Raw genomic sequence first — 15,662 nt, forward strand, 5'->3', positions numbered from 1 at the left:
CTAAATAGGAATAACATTATTGAATGCCCTGTTTGTCCTCATGCTTTTTTCAAATTGGGCCCAGAAAAGTTTCTGGCCATCTTCATCCTCGGTCCAAAGCATGTAAGGTTTGTTCTTACTCAGGAACAACCGTACCAGGTACGGAAGGTCATCATCCTTGATGTCCTCAAGGAAAATCAGTATGACCTTGTCCAGCCTGGTGTCGTTAAGATGCTCTAGGGCTATGCGCAGCTTTGTCAGGAACCAGGCATCATCCACCGAGTTGTAACTAAGCAACAGGACAGTCTTGAAGCTGTTGTCTGTTGCATAATGAAGAGCGTTGATGTAGAACATCGAGATGTTGAGGTTGTTGTCGCCCCAAACCACTTTTTGCAGATGTGGAAACCTCTCCTGCAGGACCGGCTTCATGATCTCGTCCACCCACCCCTCGTCATCTTCAATGTACATAAGATTAAGCTGGTACTCATATTCTTGAGCATCAAAGTCATGATTGATTTCCTCGTAACCACAGATTGCTAGCTTTAGGAGGAAGATCTTGTAGTTGAACCACCATCTATTCCAGTAAGCCATGAAGCATATCACTGCAAGCAGAACAACTGCAAAGGGTGCACATGTGACAGCCAGAATGTTGATGCCACAGTACTGCTCGGGATGGAATGACAGGATAGGTGAATGTATTTCTTTTTCGATTGAAGTGGGTGAACAAAGTGTGTCTTCAGGATGAATGATATCAACTTTGCTAGAACGGATCCACTGCACAAACCAACTAAGGTCACATGTGCAGGAAAAGGGGTTTCGAGACGCATCAAGTAACAGTGTACTGTTTCTTGGAAACATGGTCTTAGGTTTAATTGTGGAAATTTTGTTTCCATCAATATAAAGGCTGTGCAGAAACGGAGTTTTGTTAAACAGTGTCCTAGGAATCAAGTCAAGATTATTGTTGCTTATGTCTAGGACAGTAAGGCGATGCTGCCTCTGAAGCAGATCCTCAGGTATCTTCGTGATTTCATTTTGGTCAAGATACAGGCTTGATAGGTAAGCGAGACTGCTAAAGATTCTCGGATTCAATGCCTTGATAGAACACATAGACAAATACAATCTTCGGAGTTTCACAAGAGGGTTGAAAGTACCTGATTGTAAGGTATCTAGATGATTCCCTCTTAAGTCTAGCTTGTCCAATGATTTCAGTCCAACAAAAAGTGATTTATTAGACATACTAAGCAAATCTGTACTCTTTAATTCGTTTTCACGCATAACCAGTGTCACAAGAGACGAAGTGTTTTTGAATGGACTTTGGGATATAAACCGCAATTTTGAAAATGATAAATCCAATTTAGAAAGACGACCCATGGATCTAAATACTGTACTTATGCCTTGGTACTGTTCATTTGTGAGATGAAGCTCTTTCAGATATTCCAACTTTGCGAAGGTATAGGAAGAGTAAGCATTTTTAATTTCATTATGGGACACGTTCAGTATTTTGAGATTTGTCATACCCCAAAGGAAAAACTTTTCGATCAATTTGAATTTATTGAAAGAAAGATCCAGATATTCCAGGGAAGGAATTATCAGAGAATGATTGCTCACAACGTCACCGATGCTATTTTGTGAAAGGCTTAAGTGGGTTAAAAAAGGCAGACCAGATAGTATATCAGTTGAAAAACTAGCAATGTTGTTCCCAGCAAGTTTTATTCTCTGTAACATTTTGTTACAGGAAAATATACCGGAGCTTAAGGAAGCTAACTTATTATGAGATAGATCTAACTCTATCAGCTGGTCCAATCCACAAAAAGGTTTATTTGATATCAGAGCAATGCGGTTTGCCTGAAGTTCAAGAACATTTGTACGATTTAAACCCCAAAATGTGAAGTCTACTATGGAATTTATCCTGTTTCCTACCAAGCTTAAATTAATGATTGTAGGCAGGCCATCCAAGGTTACAGAAGAGCGGTTAAGTGGAACTATACCATTTATTTTACAGCTTTTCAAGTAAAGCCTTTGAATATTAGTATTTCCTAAAAGGGAAGAAATGTGAAGTTCAGAAAAGACATTTTTGTTAAGAGACAATGTGTCAATTTTCCTCAAATATGAAAATACTCTGGATGGCAGATCATGTAAAGCATTCGCCCTCAGAGAGAGTCTAGTCAACGAGCAATTCTCCAAAGGACTAAAATCATGGGGACTGATGGTGGAAATTTTATTGGAAACTAAATCAAGAAAAGTCATATTGTTTAATAATGGTAACGAGCTACTTGGAATTAAACCAAATTGGTTTCCAGCGAGGATGAGTTTTGAGAGACGATGGTTTGAGCTGAACAAGCCCGAGGGAAGAGAAACTAACCGATTTCTTAGCAGTGATAATTCTTTTAGATGAATCAAGGGCTGGAATACTCCTTCCTCCAGCCGTCGGAGACGATTTTCTATTACCCAGAGCGAGATTATGTCTATGAGATAGACGAAAGATTCATTGTAGAGCGTTGTAATCTTGTTGTATGAGAGATCAAGCATTATGGTGTTCATTGGAAGATCTTGAGGAACATATCTGAGATCCAGGCTAGTACAGGTTGCGTTGGTTCCAAGGTCAGAAAATTTAAGGCGGCATCCATGGGGCCCAGGTGAGACAAATCCCAATTGTCTTGGAACATCCTCAAAAGGTAGTGATCCAGTAACCAAAGACAGTGCACCCACAATCCACAGGAAGACAGGCATCCTCGAGACTGTTCCACGAATAACAGGAGACACCAACATGGTGATTTCCTAGTTGGTAAGATTGAAGACGAAGCTTCCAGTAACGAGCTACCTAATGCAAAGGTTAAATCCGTCGGTTGAGAATTGACTTTATTCTTGTCAACAGTACTATTAAGGATATATCAAGAGTTCACGAAATCTTTCTCAAAATTCATGGTTATAGTACTTATAGCCAATACTGCAGGAGATGTACATACGTGTACATGACGATGTTTTATAACGAGTTGGGCTACGATGTCGACCAGAACAATATAAAAAGTTGTTTGAGTCGAGGATGTGAAAAGAGTTCAAGACACGTCCGATGTACTGAGGTGATTCCTTGTCCACAGTGTAGAAGCAATCATAAAAAAGTTCTCAGAATACAGAAAAGATTCACAATGAGCAAAAGCTGTGTAGATACCTCCCTTCTTTGTTTGGTCTTACCAACTATATAATTATGCAGTCTGAGAAAGGGAGTTAATAATGATTAACAGAAATGGAAGATTCTCCACCTTTGCCTATTAAACAATAACGCAATCAACAAATGAAAGATGTCCATATGCACATCGATGAGGAGCTTACTGTAACTCTTATCAGGCTGCGCTAGTCCCCTAGTGCCTTTGTATCAATTACAATATTATGTTGTATACGGAGAGAACCAAGCTCATATCTGCTTTCTAAAGTGTTTATGAGAAAAATGACTGATAATTTCCTAACTGTTGTAATGAAAATAAATACATACAAACATAGGATGCTTAGATCCGCAACTAATATTGCATGTACGCATAACAAATCTGTATTACTTCCTGTTTTTGTTATTTTTTAATAAATCCATTTTTCTGGCTTCCTGTTTCATTGGTGTATCCGCTTAAGAAAACTGAATTATTAATCAATTTCATTTAGATAAAGGATTCGATATACATTCTCTTAGCAGCCAGGTAAAAAAACAAAAAACAAAAAACAAATAAACAAACAAACTAGACATTTTATTACCATTTATTTCTTAAAAGGAGATCGATGAGAACCATTATTTATGTGTGTCACTTTGAAGATGCATAGAAATGTACATTTATTTGTGTGAGTGTGTGTGTGTGTGTATGTATGTCTCCAAATCGAGATAAATAACGTATTTTATTGGCCATTTTCGTAATCTAATCAATTTTATTGAAGAATGAGGTGACAGCATGCCGAAGTGAAGAAATAGCGTGAATAGGAAATTGAATGTCTGGACTATAATTTAGTACACAGAGGGCTCCAACGGAGAATTGGTGTTCACCTTAATTTTATTGCGTATTCCGTAGTAAAATGTAATGCTTAAAGGTAAAGACCAGTAATGGTCATGCGATTGCATTGTGAAAGAAACGTTGTGGAATCGATCAGAAAAGGTTGATCATCTAGCATCTAGCATCTGCAAGGTTCTGGAATCATCAAAATGATAAGAAATTTGGCCCATTCTTCGTAAAGTTACAAGCACTATACACAGAAAGATGTATATGGGACTACCCTATCTCTCTCACCAGACCATGAGAGAAATAAGTTTACCAAATATATGAATTAGTAGGCGGTTTCCCGGCAAATTTTTTATCATCATGTATTAGTCAAAACATATTCTTTCACATGATTGGTAATGAGAGCTTCCATTTCATTTTTTGAAATTGGGGCGTTGCCAATACTGGTCTTTACCTTTAAAACGATACCACCGACTGATTTTTGAAAATCGGTGCCCAAAGTGCCCAATTATTATGTCTCATGGGGGCCCCACCGCCGGTGTTTTTATACATTTCAGAACAAATATTTTGGTTAAAAATGTTCGTTTAGTCCAGAAAACCAACTATACACAATACAGACCAACATAAGACTACATGGGCCCTGAAGTTGTTCAAAAAGGGCTCAAAAGGACCTGCAACTCGAGAAAGTCAAGAGGACTGCTTTAAACTATTTTCTGCAATTTTCTTGCAATGTAATATAAACCACCCGCTTAATCAATTCCTGATTTTCTAAATGCCCTAGAATTATCATTACATCAGGTAACAAAAGAAGGGAAAGAAAGCTTTTTAGTTGGAGATGTTAATATAGATTCATCAAAGGTTACAATGTGCAATAATGTTGATAGATTTGTTGATCTTTTAAATTCATATCTGACGCACCTATGATTAAATAACCCACTAGAATAACTACACAATCTGTCAGCCTTATAGACAATATTTTAACACACAGACCTGAAAATATCGTTAATGCTGGGATACTCCTCACTGTGGAGTGACCATTTATTTATCTTTTGTCAACCAAAAATTCATTTTGATGACGATTTTAGTGCAATATACAGGCGTACTATAAATTACTCAAATATTTATAGGTTCTGTGAAAGACTTCTAATGACAGATTGGGATAAGATCTTTAACCATGATTGTGTAAATAGTGCATTTGATGCATTTATGGAATATTCTATGAAAACGTATAATGATTGTTTTCCTTTTAGAGAAGTAAAAATGAAACAGAAACAAAAAAATCCTGGTTTGATGCTGAACTTGAGAAAATGTGTAAGTAGAGAAGTATTGTATTCTGGAAATATTTATAGCAAATCCATCCTGTCACCGGAAAAAAATGTGCACTCATTCCATAGAAACATTTCAAGCAGTGAGGTACGGAAACGTAAACGAAAGTATTAGTTTTCTAAATTTAAATGTATAAAAAGTAACACTAAAGCGACTAGGAAAACTACAGTGTTAATTACACTTATTGTTCAAACTTACATTTTTGTCTTTTAAACAACAAGCTTTAGGCTTGTTCATAACTATCATTTTCATTTGTTTTTGTTTATTTATTTGTTTATTCGTTTATTCTGTGTTCTTTACAATAAAAGTAATAATAGTACGTTGAGTATTAAAGGGATCGTTTAACAATGTTAAATCTGAGATACACAGCCCTACGTGTTATCAGTGTCTGTGATATGATGTAATATTGAAGCCCTACAAAAATTGCGCTTCAAAATGATCAAGAAGTGCCTCAAAAAAGTAAAAATCTTTGAGTGACCGGTTTTACCATACTCGTTTTCCCCAATAGACTGTAGTGTTATGAAAACCGTCAGGCGAACGGTTTTCAAAATTTGTAATTCCAATCATAAATATCTTGATAATCAGACAGGCGATCGGCTTGTAAAAGTCACGGGGTTCCTGACTGACCTAAAGGTTTATAATTATCATTACATCATGAGCTTAATCCAGAATATGTTTTCAGAATCTGAGACAAAGTTACCGGATCCCTTTAAATGCATTATACCAATTTGGTCTTCATGCGTGTTAAAACATCACTGTATTGATTTCACAGAAACTTGTGATTCACCATTCAAGAACATTTTGTTAACAGCTCGGATTTTAATGAATCTAACGGTGATATTCCCTAAGTTCTTTGCACAGAGTAGCCATCTCAGTACACAAAAGAGTTTTGCAAGAGAGCATTGTACTACATAATATCATTAGAATAACATTCACCAATAAACAATTTAATATATAGTAAACTGTTACAATACATAATGAAACAAAACAAGAGCCAAAAATAGATACCAATATTGAAAACAAGTATTAGACTTTTGATCACGATACACAATTTAGCTAAAAATATACTTTTTATCAGTACAGATATAATACCACAAAGTAGTCTGTAATTCGTGAACAGTTTCATTCCTGCCTCTCTTTTAAATAATTAGTGCACAGTTATGCTACGCTAAAAGTAAAGTGTCCTGAAGATTATAAATTCATTCTAATTAGGTCAAAATCATTAGTTTGAAGAAGATAGAGGGCTCAGTCACCTTCACTAAGCAAGCAACATACAATTAAAAACTGAATTATTTACACCCCTGTGAATTTGATTTGATTTTTGTAACTCAATTAGAATGAAAGATGGACTGGTTAAATTAGGGCCTTTGTTGAATTATTTGGTGTAAGCTTTGATATGTCACATTCTCTTGAAATATATTTATCGGGACAAACCAATTTTTTTACATGACTCAAAAATTGAAAGACGTGGTAAGGGTATAAATAATTGAATTATTAACTGTTAATTATGAATAGTCATCATCAATTTATTGATATCCTTGTGTTAATACTACTTATGGCACCAGGAATCTTTGAAACTTTAATCATGTATATGGTGGGCTAAAGTATTAACGATCAAGTAGAGCGTAGTGCGGGGTCCAGGGGTGGAGACCCTGGAAGCTCAAGAATTTCGAAGCAATACAAATCATGTGTCACTGGTTACCTCTGGTTATGGCGTATTATAAGTTGAACCTACTGATAGGGAACTGGATTCATTAGGAGGGGGGGGGGGGCGAGTTTGATAAAATCTGAGAAAACAGTGCCCTCGAGAGGGCGAAGATGTGGGAGTGTGTCACATCGTCTTTTATTGACTTTCCTTCTTTATCCACCACATGCACTCTCTCTGTATGTCTCCGCCTCTCTCCTTCTCTCTCTCTCTGTATCTCTCCCCCTCTCTCTCTCTATCTGTGTCTCTCTCTGCCTGCCTCTCTATCTCTCGGGTTACCTTCTTTGGAATACTCTAAATATCACCACTTTAAACAAAAATTCATCGCTTGAACTTTTAACTTAAAAAACTTGAGTAATATTAAGATTTTGTCTCAAAACCTACTCAAACTTCCTATACAAACTTACAAGGATCAACTTTGTTGATGTGCAAACATCAGTGAGTATAAAATTTATTCAATCATTAATAAAACAAATAATTTTTATAATTTCTAAACCTGTATATATACAATTTTTTGAAATCCCCTTTACATAATACATGAACATTTTTTAATGTAGGTTTATTGACTGTTAAGACTTTGAACTCTCCTTCAAGATGTCTCGGGTTTCATTCCTTAGACAATATTTGTTAAGATTTTGTCTCAAAACCTACTCAAACTTCCTTTACAAACATCAACTTTTTAAAGTGAAAACATCAGTGTGTATAATATTTACATGGTGTATTAACAGGACATCTATATATATAACCCTAAATGAAACATTAACAGGACATCATAACAACTGATATATCACCACACCCTAACCCTAAACCTAACCTAACCCTGAATTCACTTCAACCGCACCTCTTCTGAGAGAACTCCACTGGTTGCCAGTCCGTCAAAGAATCTCATTCAAAATATTGTTAATCGTCTATAAATAATTGAGCGGTCAAGCCCCTAATTACATCAAAGAATTACTTCAACTCAAAGTCCAATCACACAGTCGTAGCCTGCGCAGTTCCACAGATAAATTACTGTTTCAGATTCCCCATGGCAAAACTAAAGTAACTCTTGGGGACCGTGCTTTTGCTATTGCCGCCCCCAACTTATGGAATAGCTTGCCAATAGAAATAAGAAGCACTCCATCTCTCAATGTTTTTAAATCCAATTTAAAAACTTATTTGTTCAACTGAGTGATCTTATTTTGTAGAATTTAGTAAAAAGGAGCTCTTTACCAGCGCAGCTGAATATTTTTTGTATAAAAGCTGCGCTATATAAATCTATTATTATTATTATTAAACTAATGATTAATGATTAAACCTATTTTTTTCTTGGGAAGCCTTTACGACTCCTCTGCCTAAAACGTATGTAGACTGCAGTTCTATTGTTGAATAGTTAACAGGACACGAACATGCATTTGTTCTCTTTTATTATAAGATGTAATTCTTCGCACTGCAACCTCACAAATCTTTAACATTTTCCTCGCCCACATATAAATATTCAGACTAAAACACCAAACTGCAAACTATATGTTGCTTAAATAATATCTTGTATGATGTTTAAAGAGAAACATATATTGTAAGCATCCCAGTTAATGTAATCACAATGTAGGGGAATACACCAATGTCTAACAAATTGTCTTTGAGATTTCCGTTTGTAGGTACCCTTTTTCAAGAAAGTGCGCTTTTTTGTTGGTCCCGTACCCCACTTTAGAATTCGCTCCGACGTCCCTGCTCTGACCATCATTAATCTCCGATCAGCAGTTGGCCTCCGTCGTTCGAAGGTTTTATACCATCGGGAGGTCACGTGACGCTTTCGTGACCTAGTTGGAACGAATCGTACTCTCATTACGATGTCGTGGGGGGGGGGGGGGGGGGGGGGGGGTAAGAGCACATTTTTTTTGGTAGGGGGGGGGGCCTGGAAATTTCAAAATTTCGTCGATCGATATTTCGTTCAGTGAAGGGGGGGGGGGGGGGGGTAAGGTCACTTTTTTTGGTCACCCTTTTGCACAATTTCCTCCGCTGCGTACGCGCTTGAGTGTCGGTGATATGGTGTTATATAATGAACCCCCACCCCCCCTCAAAAAAAAAGCGCTTCAAAAATATCAAAAAGTGCCTCAAAAAGTAAAAACCTTTAAGTGACCGGTTTCACCATACTCGTTTTTCCCAATAGACTGTAGTATTAGGCAAACGCCAAGTTTGATTTCGATTTTCAATCATAAATATCTTGGTGTAAGGTACCCGGTAGGATGCGAACGTTCATGTGGTTGGCAGAGCAAGTGTGCGCTTGAATCTGTTCAGCTATATCTGTAAAGCGCTTAGGCAAATCGTTGGATCGATGTATTGAGCGCTACATAAACAACAGAATATCATATTATTATTGATAATCAGACAGGCGATCGGCTTGTAAAAGTCATGGGGTTCCTCATTGACCTAAAGAATTATAATTATCATTGCAGCATGAGCTAAATCAAGGATTTTTTTAAAGGATCCAAGACAAAGTTACCGGATCCCTTTAATGACTCATTTTTCCACTACATATTATGTCTGTCTACTGACGCTGTAAGTTATTATACAAAGTTACAAATACATAATTATGTGATAATTACTTATGACTTATCTCATCATCATACGCCCATGATAAAGACAAGAACATTGATTGTACATTTATATTCAGCAAAGTATCATGATCACTAAGCGCATGACGATGCCTTTACGCTCTCCTGGGTTTATGCAGACGCAATAACTTGGTTGAAAGAAAATATAATTATGTTAAATTATTTATTTTGTATACATGTATATATTTGTAACGTGTCATTCTCATCTTTGATTATATATCAATACATGATTATTTGACATTTTTATTATTTGATGGAAGCGGCGAGAGAATTTTAATTGCTAGACTAAACTAAACTAATCTAAACAAAACTAAACTAAACTAAACTAAACTAAACTAAACTAAACTAAACTAAACTAAACTATACTAAACTAAACTAAACTAAACTAAACTAAACTAAAGTAAACTAAAGTAAACTAAAGTAAACTAAAGTAAACTAAACTAAATAATAAAAAGAAATGTAGAGTAAAGGAAAGTAAACTAAGCTAAACTAAAGTAAACTCAGCCATTGAATGAATAATTGGTTTAGTGCATTTAAATGTGCCTAATACTTCTGCAAGACTTGTAAATTTGTTATGATTTTCATGCCTCAAAGATCTTAGAATACTTATAATACATAATATCTCAGAGCTTTAAATGTTCTCATAAATGCCAAGTCCAATGTAGTCTTTTCCCATACGTTACCGATCATAATATCATAGATTGTAGTATTTATTGTTTTCATTCACTCAATAGCTAAAACAATAACCGTGGTCATTCCAAATAAAGGAAAACAATTAATACAGGCAAAAATTTATAATATTCTTAGTTCAAAGAAGTTCGTCGACCTTTCTTCAAATTTCTGGCTAATGGTCAATTATTTTTACCCCAGTTTATAGAATGATTTTGACAATGATTTATTCCTAATAATATAAATTTGCAGATTTTATTGTATAATAATTTGCGAGTGTTTGTTTTGCATGACTACTAAAGCATGTGTGTGCTACTATATTAAACAACTAGGGGGCCTACGTCCTTAAGTCATAACTGACAGTAATGAGGATTAAAGCCTCACAAATGGCACTAATATAGCTGATCGATACGGTTTTGATTCTGGGGCCTCACAGTAACGAGGCCATTCCCAAGCCACTGAATCATTACTGTACGCAGCGGGGACTAGAGTTTTATAGGCCGCCCGAAGATATATTATTATTTAGATCTATTAGGAATAAATCATTGTCAAAATCATTCCATAAATTGGGGTAAAAATAATTATACATTAGCAAGAAATTTCAAGAAAGGTCGACGAACTATAAAGAATATTACAAATATTTGCCTATATTAATTGTTTTCCTTTATTTGGTATGACCACAGGACAACCAAGGACAACTATCCCCACCCGAATATTAACTCCCCCTTTTCATCAAGGGCAAGTCCACCCTTATAACGAATTGGTTTGAATAATTAGAAGAATTTCCTTTCGGGGAGGGGATAATTTTTCTCGGGGGGGGGGGGGGTGGGGGAATTATCCTAGGGGGTAAATTTCTGGGGGTAATTGCCCTCAGGGGTGATTGTCCTAGAATCATCACTCAATGTTACGTGTTTAAGTGATTTTCACAATTCTGTTCTGGAAATACTGGACATGTATTTCCAACTTGTACAGGCAAAGAATCTTTTCAGCATGTTTAGTGAAATAGAAGAATATTATAATAATTAATGGTCACGTAATTTACTCTATTTTAAAACTACAAAAAACATCATATTATTTTTTACAGGTCGATGTTTTAAAGGCCAACTGTACTACTTGTAGCTACTTGCTCCCTCTATATAGAAAACAATGTCTAATTGGTGACCATTGGTCTCCCATGATCCTCTTTGTTTTATGTTAATTGAGAGCTGAGTTGATGAGAGAGCCACCTGTCAGTGACGTTCCTGGGTGGTCTAATCCCTCTTAGCCAAGCTAATAAAGATGGGCTTTAATGATGAATCTGTTGCAACAAACTAAAGTTTTTTGTTATTTTCTTATATAAGAACAAATCTGTTTAAGAGCTGTTGCCATTTGAATTGAAGTTAAATGGGAATAACATTATTGAATGCCTTGTTTGTCCTCATGCTCTTTTCAAATTGGGCCCAGAAAAGTTCCTGGCCATCTTTGTCCTCGGTCCAAAGCATGTAAGGTTTGTTCTTACTCAGGAACAACCGTACCAGGTACGGAAGGTCATCATCCTCGATGTCCTCAAGGAAAATAAGTATGACCTTTTCCAGTCTGGTGTCATTGAGGTGCTCTAGGGCTATGCGCAGCTTGGTCAGGAACCAGGCATCATCCACCGAGTTGTAACTAATCAACAGGACAGTCTTGAAGCTGTTGTCAGTTGCATAATGAAGAGCGTTGATGTAGAACATCGAGATGTTGAGGTTGTTGTCACCCCAAACCACTTTTTGCAGATGTGGAAACCTCTCCTGCAGGACCGGCTTCATGACCTCGTTCACCCACCCCTCATCATCTTCAATGTACATAATGTTTAGCTGGTACTCATATTCCTGTGCATCAAAGTCATGGTTGATTTCCTCGTAACCACGGATTGCTAGCTTTAAGAGGAAGATCTTGTAGTTGAGCCACCATTTATATCGGTAAGCCATGAAGCATATCACTGCAAGCAGAACAACTGCCAAGGGTACACATGTGGCAGCCAAAATGTTGATGCCACAGTACTGCTCGGGATGGAATGTCATGATAGGTGAATGCACTTCTTCTTCGAATGAAGCGAGTGAACAAAGTGTGTCATTAGGATGAATGATATCAACGTTGCTAGAACGGATCCATTGCACAAACCAACTAAGGTCACATGTGCAGGAAAAGGGGTTTCGAGACGCATCTAGTGTCATTGTACCATTTCTTGGAAACATGGTGTAAGGTGTTATTGTGGAAATCTGGTTTCCATCCATATGAAGCCTGTGCAGGAAAGGAGTTTCGTTGAACAGTGTCATAGGAATCGAGTCCAATTTGTTGTTGCTGATGTACAGGATAGTCAGGTGATGCTGCCTGTGAAGCAGATCCTCGGGGATCTTCGTGATTTCATTCTGGTCAAGATACAGGCTTGATAGGAAAGCGAGACTGCTAAAGATTCTGGGATTTAATACCTTGATAGAACACTTAGACAAATACAATTGTCTGAGTTTCACAAGTGGGTTGAAAGTACCTGGTTGTAAGCTTTCTAGAAAATTTCCTGTTAATTCTAGCGTGTGCAATGATTTCAGTCCATCAAAAAGTGATTTTTGATACATACTAAACAAATCAGCACTCTTTAACTTGTCTTCACGCATAGCCAGTGTCACAAGAGACGAAGTGTTTTTGAATGGACTTTGGTTTAAAAAATGCAATTTTGAAAACGATAAATCCAATTTAGAAAGACGACCCATGGAGCTAAAAACCGTTGTTATGGCTTGGGAAACTTCATTGTTGAGATAAAGATGTGTCAGGTATTCCAACTTTGCGAAAGTATGAGGAGAGTAAACGTGTTCAATTTCATTATGGGACACCATTAGTATTTTGAGATTTATCAAACCCCAAAGGAAAAACTTTTTGATCAATTTGATTTTATTGAAAGAAATATCCAGAAATTCCAGAGAAGGAATTATCAGAGAATGATTGCTCACAACGTCACTGAGACTATTTTGTGCGAGGTATAAGTGGGTGAGAGAAGGCAGACCAGATAGTATATCAGTTGAAAAGCTAGCAATGTTGTTCCCGGCAAGTTTTATTCTCTGTAACATTTTGTTACAGGAAAATATACCAGAGGTTAAGGAAGCTAACTTATTATGGGATAGATCTAACTCCATCAGCTGGTCCAATCCACAAAAAGGTTTATTTGATATCAGAGAAATGCGGTTAGCCTGAAGTTTAATAACATTTGTATGATTTAAACCCCAAAATGTGAAGTCTACTATGGAACTTATCCTGTTTGATGCCAAGCTTAAATTAATGATTGTAGGCAGGTCATCTAAGGTTACAGAAGAGCGGTTAAGTGGAACTATACGATTTATTTTACAGCCTTCCAAGTAAAGCCTTTGAATTTTAGTATTTCCTAAAAGTGAGGAAATGTGAAGTTTAGAAAAGACATTTATTTTAAGAAACAATTTGTCAACTTTCCTCAAATATGAAAATACTCTGGATGGCAGATCATGTAAAGCATTCGAATTGAGATAGAGTCTAGTCAACGAGCAATTCTCCAAAGGACTAAAATCGTGGGAATTGATGGTGGAAATGTTATTGGAACTCAAATCAAGTAAAGTCATATTGTTTAATAATGGTAACGAGCTACTTGGAATTAAACCAAGTTGGTTTCCAGAGAGGATGAGTTTTGAGAGACGATAGTTTGAGCTAAACAAGCCTGATGGAAGAGAAACTAACCGATTTCTTTGCAGTGATAATTCTTTTAGATGAATCAACGGCTGGAATGCTCCTCCTTCCACCTGTCGGAGACCATTCTCTCTTAGCCCGAGGGTGATTATGTCTAGAAGATAGGCGAAAGATTCATTGTAGAGCGTTGTAATCTTGTTGTATGCGAGATCAAGCATTATGGTGTTATTGGGAAGATCTTGAGGAACAGATATGAGATCCAGGCAAGTACAGAACACTTTGGTTCCACGACCTGAAGTATTAAGGCGGCATCCATGGGGCCCTGGTGAGACAACTTCCAATTTTCTTGGAACATCCTCAAAAGGTAGTGATCCAGAAAGCAAAGACAGGGCACCCACAATCCACAGGAAGACAGGCATCCTCGAGACTGTTCCACGAATAACAGGAGACACCAACATGATGATTTCCTAGATGCCTCGATTGAAGACGAAGTTTCCAGTAACGAACTGCCTCATGCAAATGTTAAATCATTCGGTTAAGAATTGACTTATTATGTACGGCCTATTATATTATTTCAACAGAACTATTGAGGATTTATAAAGAGTTCATGAAATCTTCCTCATAGTCATGTTTAGAGTACTTATCCTTCAGGAGGCGTACACACGTGTACATGGCGATATTCTGCAACGAGTAGGCTATGATGTCGACCAGAACAATAGTGAAAAGTTGTTTTAGTTCGAGAATGGTGATAATAAGTCCGACGTACTAAGGGGATTCCACGTCCAAACTGCAGAAGACGACAGTCATGAAAAAGTCTTCATAATATAGAGAAGGGTCACAATGAGCAATAGTCGTGTAGATATCTCCCCTCCTTGATATCTCCCCTCCTTGTCTCATCAACTTTATAATTATGAAGTCTGAGAAAGGGAGTTAATAACAATTAACATAAATGGAAGATTCTCAACTTTTGCCGGTTCAATATAATAACGCAGTCAACGAAATAATGAAAGGTACCCATCTGCACAGCGATGATGAGCTTCCCGTCACTCTTGTCCGGCTGCGCTAGCCCCCTGCTGCCTTTGTATCCCTTGCAATATTATGTTGGAGGCCTACATGGAGAGAACCAAGCTCACATCTACTTTCTAAAGTGTTTAAATGAGAATAATGACTGATGATTTTCCTAGCTGTTGTGATGCAAATAAACAGGATGCTTAAATCCGCAACTAATACAAATCTGTTTTTGGCTTTCTGTTTTACTTGTGAATCCACTTCAGAAACTTCAGGCCTTGATCCTAAAGGTTAATACTTTGTGGCATTTATTTCCTGCTTTGTTGATTCTTGTTTATTATTCCCTTTGTTAAAATATCGTAAGGTAATGACCTTGTTTACATCAGGGGCTGTTAATAAAATAAAGGTATTACTGTATAGCTGTATGATAAATGGCATGTGTGTAAGTGAATTTATTTTGAATTACGATTTGACAATGTGGCCTTCAAAACTTGTAGTGCGTGTAATCAATTATTATTAATCGATACTTTTGAGATGCATAAATCATAGGTTCTATTAGCTCTGCAAGGTTGGCAAAGTGGAATAATCTATTTTGGGCGTTATTTTGTTCATGGCACAGATAGGTATATTGTTTTCTATCATTATTACATGATTGCTATCGTCTTACCAAACTTTAAATCTAATTTCCTCGTTTTGAAAGGTATAGACCAGTTTTGGAAACGCCCCCTCTCAAAA

At 36.8% G+C, this 15,662-nt stretch overlaps 2 protein-coding genes across 2 annotated transcripts; both read right to left on the reverse strand.

Annotated features, from left to right (window-relative positions):
• LOC115927945 (insulin-like growth factor-binding protein complex acid labile subunit) lies at positions 1 to 2,748 on the reverse strand. The gene is made up of 2 exons (XM_030994321.1): positions 1,588 to 2,748; positions 1 to 642 (listed from the first exon to the last, which is right to left on the reverse strand). The coding sequence occupies exons 1-2, from the start codon at positions 2,746 to 2,748 to the stop codon at positions 1 to 3; spliced, it is 1,803 nt and encodes a 600-aa protein (XP_030850181.1).
• An 8,881-nt stretch (positions 2,749 to 11,629) lies between these two features.
• On the reverse strand, positions 11,630 to 12,883 carry LOC115927946 (toll-like receptor 4). The gene has a single exon (XM_030994322.1). It carries the CDS (start codon positions 12,881 to 12,883, stop codon positions 11,630 to 11,632), a length of 1,254 nt encoding a protein of 417 aa, XP_030850182.1.
• Positions 12,884 to 15,662: the final 2,779 nt, after the last annotated feature.

Source organism: Strongylocentrotus purpuratus, unplaced genomic scaffold (assembly GCF_000002235.5).
Source record: "Strongylocentrotus purpuratus isolate Spur 01 unplaced genomic scaffold, Spur_5.0 spur5_scaffold_21, whole genome shotgun sequence".
NCBI lineage: Eukaryota > Metazoa > Echinodermata > Echinoidea > Camarodonta > Strongylocentrotidae > Strongylocentrotus > Strongylocentrotus purpuratus.

Coding starts and splice junctions, on each gene's coding strand:
- LOC115927946 (XM_030994322.1), bottom strand. CDS start 12,883: ATGCGTGAAGACAAGTTAAAGAGTGCTGATTTGTTTAGTATGTATCAA.
- LOC115927945 (XM_030994321.1), bottom strand. CDS start 2,748: ATGTTGGTGTCTCCTGTTATTCGTGGAACAGTCTCGAGGATGCCTGTC. Junction 643..1,587: donor AAAATAGCATCGGTGACGTT/GTGAGCAATCAT, acceptor CATCCCGAGCAG/TACTGTGGCATCAACATTCT.